Source organism: Chenopodium quinoa, unplaced genomic scaffold (genome assembly GCF_001683475.1).
Source record: "Chenopodium quinoa cultivar QQ74 unplaced genomic scaffold, ASM168347v1, whole genome shotgun sequence".
In the NCBI taxonomy this organism is placed as follows: Eukaryota; Viridiplantae; Streptophyta; class Magnoliopsida; order Caryophyllales; family Amaranthaceae; genus Chenopodium; species Chenopodium quinoa.
The window spans coordinates 2145803-2163452 of record NW_018743616.1 but is presented as its reverse complement, the minus strand read 5'-3'; the positions used below and the strand labels follow the sequence as shown (position 1 = coordinate 2163452).

At 35.0% G+C, this 17650-nt stretch overlaps 1 protein-coding gene across 1 annotated transcript; it reads right to left on the bottom strand.

The window, feature by feature from the left end:
* Window positions 1-2042: 2042 nt before the first annotated feature.
* Window positions 2043-15116, bottom strand: LOC110683032 (mitogen-activated protein kinase kinase 2-like). The gene is given in 10 exon segments (XM_021859370.1): window positions 2043-2524; window positions 3420-3520; window positions 3636-3681; window positions 4769-4992; window positions 5108-5290; window positions 5406-5630; window positions 13305-13429; window positions 13432-13441; window positions 14691-14775; window positions 14896-15116. Coding segments are annotated over 9 exon segments (1059 nt in total). The 5' UTR covers window positions 14967-15116; the 3' UTR covers window positions 2043-2524; window positions 3420-3430.
* Window positions 15117-17650: the final 2534 nt, after the last annotated feature.

Genomic DNA, 17650 nt, shown 5'->3' with positions numbered 1-17650 from the left:
TCAAGCTCGCACTTAAAATCATGCTATCCAATTTCTAACAAAAATGAAAAGTGATCCTAACTGTAATTTTTTATAAGCAATAATGATTTTAACAAGACAAATGGTTTATTTGTACAATAATTTTAAAAATACTTATTGAGACGAATTTAATAAGATCCTACATTACTTTATTTTTCTTTACGTATAAATTACAAACAATACTCCATAGTTATAATGGAACATGACTTAATTTTTTTTTTTTTTTTACTTATAAATTACAAACAATACCTTATAGTTAAAATGAAATTTGTGAATTGTCAAAATAAAAAAAAGTTAAGAACAATATAAAAAGGAGGCTATACAAGTTATTTGTGAAATGACTTGAGACAATTTTCTCAAACCAAACTTTTTTTTTTTTTTTTTTTTTTTTTTTGAAGAACTAAAACCAAACTATTTTTGTCAACCTAGAATGCTATGGATATTTTATGGAGAGTAATTTCAAGGCCATCGGATAATAAATAGTATATAAGTCTAGAGCTGCACCCAGTTGATCTGCTTGACAAACTTAGGTGATTTATCTGGGGGTATTTTCGTCATTTCACATAAAAGTTAGGGGTACATGTATATTTTAGATCAAACTCCAATTGATGGCAAGTTAACTGCCTCTTCCTTCATTCTTCTTCTTCCTCTATTGAAATTGATTTCTTCTTCTTTCTCCATCTTCTTCTTCCTTCCGCAATCTCCACCCTTCCTCCAACAGCACCATCTCCGGCGGCATCGCCACCAAATAAAACAAAAACCCTATTAAAAAGGGTGTAATTAAGGGTATGGTGAACCCCTAAGGTTAGTGTTGGCCTCGTCCTCCGTCAAAATCCTCAATTGAAGCTGCCACCACCATCTCTGAAAAACAAATACGAATAGATGAACATAACTCCATAGGTGAATTGAATTTACTAAATAATTTACTAAGTGGGAAAGTTCTTGATTGGGTTGGGCATATGCAAATGGACGAAATAATGCTTAAACAGAAGTTCCTGATTGAATTGGGCATATGTAAAACCTTGAAAGTTTGGATCTTTTCTCTCTCTAAACTTTTCCCCAAAATTTGCCGTCAAACGACCGTCAAGTAAGCCGTAGCTATCACTTTCAACTTTTCATGTAAGCTGATGAAAAGTGGTTGTCCAGCTAATCGATTACATTCTTAAAATAAGGAACAATATATCTTTATTTACCAATATGCCACCAAGATTAACAAAATTTGTTAATCCCGCTGATAAACTTGGATTTTCTCTATAAGTCCACCGTCCACTCACAAAAATTCTGACCCAAATAACTCCTCTATACCACTAAAATTGTCCCATTTTCTATTAATAGATGTGATTGAGTCACAACCTTCCCTTTATGGAATTTTCCCCAATTGCCAACCAACCCACATGCCAAAAAAAAAAAAAAAAAAATCTTCTCAATTGAACCAACTGTTTAAAAGTGAATACAAAAACTGTAGATGTGATATGAATATGCGACAGTGTGATACTGATAAGGAATTACAAACAACATAAAGTATTGAGGGATCCCAGTTTTCTCTCCGTGATAAACAAATCCATTTATCTCGGTGGCAAAATTGACATCTCTCATTTGATCCCCACCCACCATCATCTAATCATCTTCTTCGTTTCCTTCTTCAAGCTGCTTCAATGGAGAACAACCAACACCACCAAAACCAACAAAAACCCTAAGAAAGAAAAATGAAATTAGGGGAATGGTTAACCATAAAGGGTAGCAGGTGTTTATCGTTTGCTTGCGTGATATCCCTCTATTTATTTCACCATTGATGGTGGTGCTGAGCTTTGTATTCATGAAGTCTCCATTGAAACAGATTGAAGCTTTTTTTCATTATAATGGCAAAAATAACCTTGTTCTAACATGAGAGATGACAAAAAAATAGTCTTGTGATATTAACAAAGTTTATCAAGAAGATAAACTTGTATTGGCTCTAAAGTATTTCCTTATTAAAACTCATTAAAAAATTATAAAAAAGAAAAAAAAAAAAAAGAAAGAAAGGGTGATCAATGGAAAAAAAAATTCCATAAGAGATAGTATTCAGAAAACCAACCACAAAGCTAACCTGGGGAACCAATGCCCAATAGAATACATCAAATAGTGTAGTTCAAGCATCGAGTAATGCCCATAATTTAGCTTAGCAATATCAAATAGTGTAGTTCAAGCATTGAGTAATGCCCATAATTTAGCTTAGCAATACACGTGCATGAAATACTGACAAAACATTGATTCCTTCAAGAGTAAAAACCTAAAGTTGACAGATACTGCAGTTGGACAGCTGATCATTTCAATGCTTCAACTGCATCAATCAAAAGCTTTCTGTCATGAACAAAAATACATCTTCCTAACTCTAAAGTCTCAAGGGCTCATGGCATTAGCACCCTTCAACATCCACCAAGCATTGTGTGGTTTTTGGGACAAGAATTCCGCATCTAATTTCTTTTGCTCTGATAGAACATTGCCTCAATCTCATCGTGTTTTGTACCTAATAATTGAAGTCCAATTTCCAGAAAAGGAGTTATGCACCACAAAGAAATAAATACATTTTTAGCTACCATATGTTGTCATGATTGCTAGATTCAATTAGATAGTGTTTGGTAACTCAAATTTAATTCCAAATTAAGTGTTAGGCAAACACTAATAATTTTAATTCCAAAATTATGATACATTTTTAGTATTTCAAGTCTAACTTAAAAATATCCTTAACTACACCATTGTCGGAGTTCCAATTCTAGCCACTATCGCCAATGAATCCCTCCGCTGCCGCTGCCAGTGTTTGAGGAGAAGCAAAGGAGGCAGAGATCAATCTAAGCTTGAGAGTGAAAAGGATGTAAAATTATTGGTGGAAAAGTGAGAATTGTTGAGGGAAGAATGATAAAGGAGTTCAAACATATACACCATTGATGGAGTTTTCAGATCTTTTAATGGTGAAATATTGCCGGCAATGGCGGCTCTAATTGATTTAATGGTGATGGCATAAAAAGGAGAGAGATGGACTGAAGGAGGAGAGAAGAGATAGAAAGGGGCAAAGGAGAGAGGAGTGAGAATGACGAGAAATGAAGAATTTGAAATGTCGAGTGTAAGTAATTTGATTTTTTTTTTTTTTCTCAACAATGTTTTAGTTCGTCTTGGATTTGGATCAAATCCAATTCCAAATTGTTTAATCTGCCAAAAACTTGATTTATTCCAATTTAGGATTTCAAATGAAATCTCAACACCCAAACAGAACATTAAGGATTTTCATAACCAGCTTGCTATTCCTTCTAACTGAGGCCATACTTCAGACTTCCTAGGGAATTTGTCACCTTTGAGGCTTTGACTCAACTGCATTGAATAAATTTTAACGAGTAACATTTTAATAGTCCAAATCAAAGACATACCAGAACGGATCCTACAAGGTTGTGAGTGGAGATCCAGCATTCGAGAAGTATGATGCCAGATCAATATACAAATCATCATACATACTGAGGAAAGGATGTTCCTGAATAACACATGAAACCAGCCAGAACTTTGTAAGGTTCGCAGAACAAATTGCTTCAGACTCAAATTAATTACGAAGTATATGCACGAGGAGAGCAAAAAATTGAGCCACGTACCATTAGCTGTTGAGCTGAGAGCCTAGCCTTTGGATCTTTCTGTAAGCTGAGTAAATGAACAAAATTTCAGCATAGAAAAATTATAAAGCTAATGCAGATTGCAAGAAATGCAAGGAAAGCTTTGAAATTTGCTACATCAGGATACACTCCAATTTTTTGATATAAAGTTTAATGTTGTCTCCAAATTCCTAGGATGCACAAGCACACATATTATATTGGGATTGTCCATGGATTGCTAGAGCCATACCTGTTGGGTTTAATTTTCCTATGGGAAACACAAACTAATTTAACGGTTTAACCAATCGGCAAGCCTGAAGTCAGGATTTATTACTACTGCCATTGCAAACTTGAGTCCATAAATAATGTTAGTCAAAGTTACTAGGTTTAGAAGGAAGCTTTATATTAAAACTGCCCTACAAAAGACAGCCTATACAAAAATGGTCTTCCATACCACTTGCCCCTCTGCAAAGAAAAAAATGAGTCCAATGACCACAAAGATCTATTCTTTAGTTACCCCCAACTGTGTAGGTGCATGGGTGGTTTGGAGAAGGATGTTGTGGTGGCTTGGTAAGCAAAGGGCTCCTAAGGCTATGCTCCACAATATGAACACTAAGCAGGCAACATGCCATTGACTACTGCTGTATGTTTTACAGTTTGAGGGAGAATGAAGGTGCAAGGCTGTGCACAAACAGTTTCCCTATGTGGTCAATACTTTAGTGGACATATGATACTCTAAAGTTAATGATCATAGTGAAGTTAGTTGTTAATTCAAACAACAACTAGACTATTTAACTTCTAGAGAGAGAAACAAATGGTATTGACCACAAAATATTGAAGAAAAAAACAAAGGGTAAATTGAGCTCACAATATTTTGGGGACGGGAAATTAAAAAGTTTTAGCTCACAATATTTTGTGGACGGGAATTCTTCAAAACAAAGGGTGGATTTAACTTCTAAGTTTGTAAGTCAAATTATATTTACGAAAGCTCACAATATTTTGTGGACGGGAAAGTAAAAAGTATCCATCACAAATTTATAATTTGCCATCTATATTTGTTCTTGGAATGTAACGCCTCCAAAACAATATATTACTTGACGAGAGAGAGAGAGAGAGAGAGAGAGAGAGAGAGATACCACGAGGATACAAATGAACAGAACTCAGGAGAAAACAGGTCAGAGGGGGCACAAGGTGGTGGCTGCTCAATAATGGTCTGCATAATTGAAAAATAATTAATCCAACCATCATCTTCATCTGGTAGTGGATAGGGAAATTTTCCTGTTGCACATTCTAGCACAACCAAACCAAAGCTCCAGATGTCACTTTTGGCACCATAGCTTTCTTCACTGAATCTCTCAGGCTGCATAACATCAATGCACATGGCAATTTGGAGAGATCACCAGACAGCTGTCAGAACCTCAAAACAGACTCGTAAAATCGTATGGACAATTAAATTATATTAAGGTAAAACTTACAGCCATATAGTGATACGTCCCGATTTTAGTATTAGCCTGGGCGGAAGTACTTGCAACAATTGCACTAACACCAAAATCAGTAATCTTGACTTCTCCTCTATGATTTATCAACAAATTTGATGGCTTTAAGTCTCTATGAATGATGTGCTTCTCATGGTGAAGATAATACATACCTCTTACCACCTAAAATGTAGAATCAATCAGAAGTTATCAAAAGTTAAAAATAGGACAAGAGAACACAATAGGAAATTGAAGACATCATCTAAATATGCTTAGTTTATTATTGCATACTATCAACCTGTTTACAGATGGCTGCAAGATACTCTTCTGGGATAGTTTTAACTTTTTTCAATAAATCTACAAGGGATCCACCATCCATGTACTCCAGAATTATTGAGAAAGCCTCATTCTGGTAAAAACACTGGTAGCAGGCAACAACATAGGGACATTCAAGTGACTGATTGATTTTCAATTCTTGTGCGGTCTGCTTGCGAGCAGACTCTTCAATGTTCATCTGAATAACCTGAAAGTAAGGTTGTATAAATTAATATACTGCCGAAACAAGATACATCACATATACTAACATAGTCAACATAGGTCGTAGGGGTAATGATTCCAAAAATCAGATTTCTAAAATCAAAATCTAAAAGTCAATAAGATCAAATCATAAAATGTACCATCAATTTATTTCAAGATCAAATCTAAAATGGACAAACATTTAGAGGTTGTCAGGTTGGTCAAGTGAAGAAGTTAGAATTCCACTTGGAGCTCATTCAATCAAAACTGAGATCCTAGGCTTCTCAAAGTACCAGTCCAACATGCATAATTTGTAATTAACTTCATTCATGAGGCAAAGGGGTAGGGATCAACAATTCCAGGAAAGTGCATTTAATGTCCTGAACCAGGACATAGAGATCTACCCAATTAAAGAGTTGGTAACAGTTCAATCTGAAAATCCAGCCAGATCACATTAGTTACAGAATTGAACTAATTAAAGATGGGGGATTGATCCAAGCATTCCGAATTGGGCCTTGTTTGGGAAAAAGCTTTTTGGAGAGCTTTTAGCTTATTGAGGCCTATTAGAGGTCTGACCTTTCTGACAAAAGCTACATTGGGAGTTTGATAAACAGCTTATTGAATGAGCCTTTTGGCCTTAAAAAACATTTTTTGAAAATGCTCATAATAGGAGCTTTTTGAAATTAGTTTATTAAGCATTTAACTTTTTGGTTATCACGTACACTGAAACAGCTTAAAATTGACAGCTACCAAACATGCTTACACAACCAGCCAACTAGTCAAATCAGTTGTACAATCAGCTATATCATTAGCTAACAGCTAATTACCAAACAGGGCCTAAATCAATAGTTTTGCATTCTTGAGTGTTCAATGTAGTACATAAAAAAAAAAAAAAAAAAAAAAAAAAAAAAAATTCATTAAGTTTAAGGAGGTTGATGGAGATAAATTAGAGAGAAAAAATGGGTAGTGAGTGTGTGTCTCAAGGAGGATGACCAGGGGGTAAAAGTAGAATGTTAACTATGATTTGAGGATTTTTTTCGACTTTACCACCTTTTAAAAACCCCCTATGCCTGGGTAAGCCATGGGCCATGCCATTACTCTCCTTACATTACCTCTTTCGGGGTCTGGTTTTGAAGTGATTCACTTGAAATTATGGCAGAAACACCACTAGATAAATTTATTACTCACTGCTGATTAAATATTGAATTGAAAGTAAAAAGTAAATAAGGATTGAATTGAAAAATACCCCTCAATTAAAAATTGTGGTCAAAAGATTGATACCCCATCCCACTACACTACAACCAACCAAGGGACCAACAGAAACAACAATAGTGTCGGTGACTCGGCGAGAGAAAAAGCCCAACAATATGACTGTTAAAATTTAATTTAATATCAATAACAAATAGAACAGAGTCAAATAATGAAGATGGAAGTGGAGAGGAAGGTTGAAAGAAGTGATGGAGGGAGTAATGGAGGACCGTGGAAAAGAAAGGAGAAATGGGAGGAAAAGGGCCCACTAACAGATTATTGGATGGAATCTGTTAAGTGGTTACCATGTTTTTTAAGGTGGTAAATTACATAAAAAGTTATAAGGTAATTAATCACAAAAGAGGGTTTTCTTTAAGGTGGTAAAAGTATACTTAGAAAAGATAGTTGATCAGATCTTGCACGCTACATATGAAGAGTCCGAGTGGTAAAGAATCACATAGACTAGACAACTTGAGGTGAAATGAAGAGCCTGACATAGCCTATAGAACTAGGAAAATGTGCTGAAGTTACCCCATGAAAAGATGAAAAAGAAGCAGACAGATTAGTACATCATTTTGCAAAATCATGACTTTGACATCCATGAAATAGAAATTATAAAATAAAGTTCAAACAGCAGCAAAAAAAAATATAACAAATAAGCAATTGATGCTAGGGATGTAGCATAGACACAAGTCAGACAACATCTTCACCTTGAGGAGAAAAGGACTTGAAACATGTAATTAAAATTTCTACAATTAATAAACACTCCAGTCAAAAACAATTCTAGGAAAGTTTGGAAGTGAAGTCAATGCTTTCCTAATGGTAAGGTAAAGGTGTCATTGCAAGAAAATCTAAATCTCACTGAATGTGCACTATGTGAATATTGTCAGATAGATTATTTAAGATTTGAAGGCACATTCTTTAGAGAGAACATAAAAAAATTAAAAATAAAATCCAAGCTTATGTATCAAGCTATGTTCGGCTGGAGTTTTCCAGACAAGGAACGGAGTCCATGATAGGACAGCATTACAAATCAGTAAACCACGATGTATGCAGACAAATTCTTTCCCAAAGGCTTCAATTTGGTACATTGAACTCAAAGAATATAGACAAGGTGGGGTACATTTACATATTGGAAATCTGAATGTTCTTTTAGAAGATTTACCAATATGATAATACATCAACATGCACAAATGTCTCATGACAATGATCATCCTGAAATAGATGATTCCATTCCATGTACTTGTCCAGTTTCTGTAGTATTCCTTATAAAAGAGTAATGAGTGTCCAGAACTGTCCAAAGCTCAAAGTCACCAATATGATGTCATTCTAAACATGAAAGAAGGTTCAGAAGAGAAATTCAGCCTCAAGATCCAAACATTCCATTCAAAACATTAAGATGAATGTAATGACAGCTAAGTTAAGTGTGTGTTACTTACCTCTCTAGCTCTCTCTCTCGGGGTCTACACACCCAGAGAGAGAGGGAGAGAGAGAGTAATAGAGCCGAGACAAAATTGCTTCAAATTCAGATATTACTGAGAATACATAAAGACAATCAAACAGTCGCATGACTCATCAAATATAAGAAAGTGGTGACTGTTCGTGGCTAGTGGCGGAGCTAGGGCACCACCGAATACAAACTGATCGATAACAAAATAATTCAATATAATCACACTTTAATAGAATTATTAGATAATATAAACCAAATTTGTCAAATAAAACAAAAACTTTACCTACTCGAGTCTAATTATTGACACAATAATTCTTATAAACCATACCACAATATCACTAGTTCTCAACCAAAAGAACATAATTTATGCAATTTAGCAAGTAACACAAGAACAAACCAACAAAATCACAATTTAACAAGTGTAGCAAATTAGCATTTAGCAACTTACAAAAGCTACATTCTTAAATCTAATAGTCCTTAAAATATTAAATTTATGCAATTAATTGAGGATTAAGACCAATGATTCAAAGATTAATTTAACTGACGACAAATTTGTAAAAAACTAAACCCTAGATTATTGAATGAAATTGAACAATTTTTTTGGTAAGTATGAAATTGAACAATTAAAAACCCAATAAATTTAAATTCCTTAAATAACGGTAGAGGTGCGGCAAGTGTGCTAAGACGGTGAAGCGGTGGTGATTTGGTGGAAATCCGACGTCGGAGCTCAAAGGAGCGAAGTCAAAACACCAATAGTCGTACTACTACAATGCTACTGTATTAAAGTCAAGTTTTTGAGGGGAGAGAATGAGAGAGAAAACTTTTTTCTTTTTAAATTGTATGTCACCTACTCATGTCAAATTGGAGTACTTTTTTTTTTTTTCTTTTTTCCTTTTTCTAATAAACTAATAATAAAGCATGGCAAGTGGGAAGCATGGCATTAACAATGGGGCAGGAGATGGCTTCGGCCGAGTGATCAAAGCCTTCTTCCATCATGAATTGAGGCTGGGTTTCTCTTTCCTAGAACTGAGACTTGTTGTTGGTTAACCGTAGCGCTCTACCCATGCGCCATGACCACGGGTTGAACGCCTAAGGGCTTCTTGGAATTTTTGCAAGCAATATTAAGTTATGAGATTCATAACACAAAATATATTCAAAAACGATGGGTGGTGCCTACCTAGTCTTCATCGCCTTTTTCATCATGGCAACTTGTAAGTTTAAGATCTTCTTGTTCTTTTGTACCTCCTTGTCCATGGCACAGTTGTAGACAAGTCAAAAGAAAGTTAAAAGTTAGACAAAAATAATCACAATAACAAGTGCAAAAGCCCCTAACCATCATACCTAGCGGATAACGGAAGCCAAGGCCGAGAGCATAGAGTTTCCTCTCATTAATGGCACAATCTGTGCATCGCCCTTGATCATGTGACTCTTGGCACAAAGCAACTATAGCCTCCTTCCTTTTCATCGGGGGATGTCATAATTCAACCTTAAGTTGGGGTCCCCTATGTTAGGAACCAAGAGGATATCCCAACTACAACAATAAATATCCACAAATGAGCCCCAAAAATTTTCATTCTTCATTTTCGAGGTCAGGTCCCTCACTACTCTTAAACCCCTGCGGACGCGAAACGTCCACCTAGCAAGCCCAAAATTATCCTTGAATGAGACCAACTTGAACAAATTTCTCCAAAGCCTCAAAGTTGGAGATCTGTCTAACATAGAGCACACCACTAAAAATGAGTACACTTGAAGCCAAGCGTTGGGCGTTAAGTTACAAATGGCTACGTTGTATTGACAAAGCAATCTCTTAACAAAGGAAAGGAGAGGAAGGCACATCTCTTAGGAAAACGAAACCCAATACACAACTGCACACACCTGGGAGGCGAACTCATCGCGGTGTCCCGCTCACCAAGTGAATATAATAGTTATAACAGTCATCGAGAGCGCTACTAATCCAATCGGCGCCTAAACACCGCTCTTAACCCATAAGTCGATAAACTTCCCCCCCACCCCCCTTAATGGATATTCCTCTTCATTGCCCTGATCTCCCCGAGGTTATTCTCTTCATCACCCGACCTTTCATCGTCTGTGCTTTCCCTCGACATTATTTCAACTACACCATTCACAAGGTACTTATCACATACACTCCTAACAGAACGGGGGTAGGCCACGGATCCAATCTACCTCATAACACGAGTATGTAAATCCACTAGGAAAATCCGACAACAAGTCGGCATTAGGGATGTTGGAAGCAACTAAACAATCCGCCGCTACTCTCACGGCGGGCACTCTTAAAGAGCTTCCCGTTAACAATTAACTAAGAGAAGAACTTGAAGACGAAGCCATAAGCAAGAAAGAAATCACAAGGAAACAAAGGCATACCCTTAAAGCTAACATCTTCCAATTGAAAGAAGCTCCATCTAATGCTTGGTCACGAAGGTTTCATCGCCTACCTTCATGCAAGAGTTTGCCAACCTCTTCTTGCTACCTTTTCTTACAAAGGTTTTCTCTCACTACAAATGTTTTTAAGATTGAAGTTGTGAACGAGATATGAGTAAGGAAACACTTGCTATATATAGAGAAAAATAAGCATCGAAAAGTGAACCACCCTCATGGGCTCTGTTCATTAATAACAAAGGCCCAATCAATTTGGTCCACATAGGTGTCACTAACACTGTTCAATAGTTATAACGAAAGTGTACGAAAGATACATATAGTTATATAAAATTGTTCATGTAAAGAGCAAATCGTATCATCACCCATCCAAGGGCAGGGCCGTCATGCATATCATCGCCCATCCAAGGGGCTCGTTAGCCCCAAGGGGCGAACCTTGCACATCATTGCCCATCCAAGGGGCTCATTAGCGCCAAGGGGCGAACCTTGTATATCATCTCCATTAGAAATTGATCCTATGTTTTGTCCTTTCCATCTGCTTGGACCTTTTCTTTTACATCAATTTTGTTCAGATCTTCCTTTTCTTCTATAAAGGGGAGTTGAAAGACATCTACAAACACTTGCTTCAAGATTATCTAATTAAACATCCAAAACCAGAAAACAAGATCTAACAAAGTAACAAGAGAAATCACATTTCAGACTGACTTAACAGAAACATATTAACTATTGTCTTATACACATTCGCTACAGCCTTTAATAGTTCAAATGGTAAGAATTCCGTTTCCAAATGATGTGCCCGCTCACTATAGTCTCGGGTAAAGAGCTCAAAGTTTGACCATGAATTCTCACCAACAAGCAAGGAAAGACATAACTCAAAGTTTGACCATGAATTCTCACCAACAAGCAAGGAAAGACATAGTCATGTGTGTTCTTGTTAAAAACGCCTCGAAATGTGGTTTCAAAAAGTAACTTTTTATAATTCATTATAATACGGATTTGGAGAATATTGACGATTAAAAAAATGCATTGAAAAGTGTGAGATAAAAACAATTGGATACATGAATAGAAAACAGAGCGAGTATTAAATATTGAAATGTAAAGTTTCAAATAATTGCAAGACAAAACACAATAAAACTATCGGATCTAATACAGTGTAGAGTATAGACAAAAAAAATACCGTTCTTAAAAAAACAATTATTGATGCAAACAATTGGGCAATAGTAAAAGTCATGAAGTATTTATAGTTACTAGTGGCACATCAGAACCGTGACGGATCCAGGAATTTTTCCTTATGGATGCAAATTCTTGGAGTTATCAAACATAAAATAAGTTATCGAATTGATGTAATCGAGAAATATAATAAAATACTTCCTCTATTTCATACTTCGTATTAGTTGACACATTTTATATAGTCATGTTTGCCAAGATATACTCTTTAATTTAAACATATTTAATTACGTAGCAAAATTTATAAGAATGTGATATTTGAAAAATAAGCATTAGAGACAAATTTTAATAAAACACCGGCCCGCATGAGTATGTTTTTTCATAACACTATATCACAAAATAAAATCAAACTAAGTGATGTGAATAGTGCAGAAGTCAAAACGTGTCGATTAAAATTACAAGCACGATTGTGTAAAATAATATACGAAGTATATGCTTTGATTTAAATGAAAAGGAAAAATATTTTACAATAATAAAAATGAAATGAAGCAAAAAAAAAAATTACAGAAAACATTAGGCCCGCCACACCTACTTTCTTACGAAAGTAAGTGCCTGCCACACCTAAGGGAAAATCGTCTACGTTGGTTTGGGTATGTAAGACGGAGACCCGAGGGTGCACCGGTATGAAGAGTGGAAGAGTGGAACCATGGAGAGATTACACGAGGGAGAAGGAGACCGAAAATGACTTGGTTGAAAGGAGTTAAGAAGGATATGAAGCATATGAATTTGCATGAGGATGAGGCATTGGGTTGTAAGGGATGGAGGAGGAAGATTTTTGTGGATGACCACACGGAATAATCAAATTTGGTTCATATAGCCGACCCCAATATGGGATTAAGGCTTTGATTGATTGATTGATCAAGCTAGCTAGTAATAAAATGTCAAGTAAAAAAAATAGATAAACAAAATGTATGATTGAGTAAAAATTTTGCTCCACTATGTGCTTTGATTTAAATGAAAAGTAAAAACAATATAATAAAAATCAAATGAAGCAGCAAAAAAAAAATTTCTTAAATAAACATAGAAATTAATAGGCTAGGCGCTAAGATATAAAATGTGAAGATGAAAAAAATTATAAGAAAAAGACAAAAAAAAAGAAAGTGGTTTGGCAAGGGGTTTGATCCCGCGCCAAGCTAGTGATTGTATTTCAACTAAAGTACTTGACCACTTAGCCATGAACGTGCATAGTGTTACATAGTACTTTCGTTTATATTTAACTTATATTTTTGTTTCCTCCGAATTACGAAGTTTCTCTTGAATCCAGTATGGGAACCCACTGAACCCATACTGGATCCCCCACTGGATCAGAATGCATTGATAACCCTACAACCTTTTGGTCTAGTAATTTCACTAAACCCTTACCTTCAAAGCAAAGAACTGGTTAGTCCATTTGTGCTGTACCAGCTGCACAAGTCCACCACTACCTTTTCCAATGACCTTAATTGTGTCTACATCAGCCAAGCTTATCTGGTTGTCCAACGGCTTGATGGGGGAGGAGGCTGAGGGCAACAAATAAGATGACAGTGAGCAGTTATTTATGAAACAAAATCAAGACTAATCGCTAAGTTGCACTTCATTATAGGCATTAAAAAGAAAATTGAATACTTGAAAAGAATGGCTTTAGGAGCTTATTATAAGACCAAGCGTCGATGGTTTTAATTAGTTAACTACCATTCTTGCACTTTGGGGAGGGGAAAGGGGAGGAGAGGAGGGGGGGGGGGAATCGAGCAATAAGAGTTTTCCACATGCCAAATTAAAGAGTTTTTTTTATAGAGCCTAGGCATGCTAACATTGCCTTTATATGAAATAGATTATATAAGAGGAAAAAAAAAAAAAGACAAAAAAAAAAGAATCATTTTGATGTAGATATACAAGTATGTCTTAAAAATAATTAATTACTCATTGATGAAGTATTATTTTCTAGCAACTATAAAGTTAAAAACACTCTCTTTCTGTATGTAAGATGCATGACTATTCTTGTCTATACATGCCAGAATCCATCAAAGGAAAGAAGAAGTATCATCAAGGCAGAAACCGGAATAAGCCACTTGAAATCTCTTGATAACATCACCACATGCAGCACAAACAAGTCAATAGAGCAAACCGTACCCAGTCACCATCCAATTTCCGGTCATATGGATTTCGTAGGGGAAGAGGGAATTTAAGTAGCTCCAATGTATGCTGAAAGGCAATGGCACTCCCTTTTATTGATTAGACATTTACTAAATTGCCATTCCGTTATACGAAGTAAGTTGGAAGAATCAGACAACTTTAGTGAAATATACTTCGTATATTATATAATTTGCTTCCTTATAATCCAAATCTAATAATGAAGTTCGACAATTATTTTATTCACCTAGGAGATCAGTTAAGAGCTAACAATCATACCTATGTACAAAACTCATGCGACTCTCGACATACACATGCAATTTAACTTTAAAAGAGTATCAAGTAGAGTCGTAAACAACTTCAGAAATTCATGACGAAATTAGACAATCTCAATCATTTCGATTCATAAACAGCTTTTGATATAGGATTCTAACCAACATCTCTAGTAAGAATTTGAAATCCTTTCACAACAATTACTTCCACCATTTCATTTCATTTCATTTCATTTCACAACATTCAACTTAAATTTCAATCAACATTAAAAATAAATCAACAATTATTCAAAAATTATAAAATTAATATCAGAAAATTAAATTAACCTTAAATAATTAAGAAGTACTTCGTAGAAAACTAACTTACAGCATCAGAATCAGTTTGGGGGACAATTCGAATTCCATCCAAATTAACCAGAAGATCACCATGACGAAATGTACCACTTTGAGTTCTACCAAAAAAATCAAACAAAAACCAGGAAAATTAAATAAAAAAAAAAAAAGATGAACAAAACAAAATCAAATGAAATGAAATACATTATGAAAATCGAGTAATTGAAGGAAAGAATTACAGAAATTTGGCAAGAGAATCTTCATCAGGAGGAACATCGAGCCTGAGATTGAAGCCGCCTCTGTTGGGCATAGTTGTATCTGCTGAAGCTTAGCAGAAGAGAAGTTGAGAGAGAGATTTAGAAGAGAGAAAGAAGAGAAAAGTCGCAGCGAAGTCGTCGTTGTTGATTTGATTTAGCAGAGGAGAAAATGAAAGAAAATGCCGTGGGTTTTGACATGTCAACGCATCATCATTATTGACACGCGGATTATTATATGATTGTTGTATATACCAGTATATACAAAGTAGGTACGGAGTTGATGATTTTCTCAAGTGGAGTGGAAATTGGGACTAGGGGTGAAAGTGAAAGGGGTGAGAATTTGGTTTGGCAATTCGATTTGAAACGGTTTCGGTTTGAAACGGTTCGGGTTAAAACGGTTTTATTTAGTTGATGGGACAGTTCGGTTCTGATTAGTCTCGGGTCGGTACGATTTCGGTTTATTTTTGTACGGTTTAAATTTGGTTCGGGTCATAAACGGTTCAGTTTATAAACGGTTCGGTCATAATCAGATCGGTTTAGGGGGCGAGTTTACCCTGGTCAATGCCGGTTCGGTTTACAAACGGTTCGGGTCATGTCGGTTCAGTTTATAAACGGTTCGGGTCAGGGGCGGGTTTAGCCGGGTCAATGCCGGTTCGGTTTATAAACGGTTCGGGTCATTATCGGGTCGGTTTGAAACGGGTCGGTTCAGGGGCGGTTTTACCCGAGTCAATGTCGGTTTGGGTTCATATCGGTTTGGTCATGAACGAATAGGTTTGAAACGGGTCGGTTCAGGGGCGGGTTTACCTGGGTTAATGCTAGTTCGATTCATATCAGTTCAGTTTATACTCGGTTTGGTGCTAAAATCGTTCGGGTTAGTTTGGTAATTGGTTAAATTGGATCGAGTCGAAATGGTTCATTTCTTTAGCGGACCGGTTTGATTCGGGTTGAAATCGGGTTCTAAAAAGTGGTTTTAGCCAGTTAGGGCATTTTGTTTTATATCAAGTTGGGACTAGTATTTCCATTTCATTAGCGGGTCGGCATAGGTCGGTGAAAAAAATAATGGATCGAGTAGAAATTGGGTTTTAAGAGGCTTTTGATCGGTTAGCTGGTTTCGGTTTATATCAAGTTGGGACTTCATCACTTCATTTTCAGACATCGGATTATATACAATTACACAAATCTTCATTTATTCAGTTATTCACTTATTCAGTTATTCTATATCATGTTAATATGTTATGTTTCAAGTTTGGTTATACTCTTGTTATTAGGCATTAATGTATTATTGTTCCATTATCAAATATTATCAAGCTATGCACTTCTTGTTTGATTGTTTTACAGATCGCGTCATGACCATGATTTGATGAGTTGCTACTTTGAATACGATAAATCGATTCACACATTGGACTATATACAATTACACAAATCCTCATTTATTTTATTATTTTATAAATATGTTATGTTTCAAGTTTGGTTACACTCTTGTTGTTGTTTATTAGATATTAGTTTATTACAAATTTATAAGGTATTAATGTATTATTATTTCATTATCAAATATTATCAAGCTATCAGCTTCTTGTTTTGATTGTTTTAAAGATCACGTCATGACCATAATTTGATGAGTTAGTACTTTGAATACGATAAATCGATAATTGAGGAAGTAGAAGTATTCAATTAGATCGATCATCAAGTGTTTTAATTTTTAATAATCAGATACGTTTATCGATTATCTATACATACCAATGATAGTATGATACCAATCGTACCATACGTTATTATTTATTACATATACTGATATACATATATACTCATATTAGTCATATACTTATACTGATATACATTAACTATGTCGATAATGTTGTATTGAATCAATTTCAATTTCCAAACATTTGCGTTTCTTACAATTTATAAGTTACATAAGGTTAAATGGATTAGTTTGTTACTTTATTTAGGTTATTAACTCAAACAGCCTGAAAGGCTAAATGGACGAAAGCCACGAAACCATTATATATTTATATTATTTATATAGTGCAACTGTACAAGTGTACAACGAAATAAGAATCGTTTAAAGCTACATTTTTCAATTAAGATAAACTATAAACCGCATTTACCTCGGAAAATTAATAATAATAATAATAATAATAATAATAATAATAATAATAATAATAATAATAATTAATGATAGAATTGTGGGAAATAATATATACATATATAAATATTTTTTTTTGAAATAAATATATACATATATATTTATAATATTTTACTTAGTTTTTTTCTTTTTTGGAAAAGAAAAGAAAAAAAAACAGAAAATTAAAAAAATAAAATAAAAGAAACGGTCATAAAAAAAAAAAAAAAACAGATTTCTAGAATCTGTGAATCCTGCCAGCCACACATTAAATAAAAAAAACAAACAAACAAAAAAAAATGAACGGTTAGATTGAAACCAACGGTTAGATTTCATTAAAAAAGTTAAAATTAACCCTAGCAAATATAACCCTGATCTCATAATCTGAGCATCTCTATTCGGCGCCCCTTTTTCTGTCTTCTCTCTCTTCCTCTCAATCTCTCATACAGTCTCATACTCATACAGAAATACCACCTCTCAATCTCTCATACACTCATACGGTTCCTTTCTCCTGGTTTCTGTTAAACTTGGGTGAAATTATAAACGTTATTGCATTGAAAATCCGGTGAAATTATAAACGATTTTGCATTGAAAATCTGGTGAAATTTGTTCATC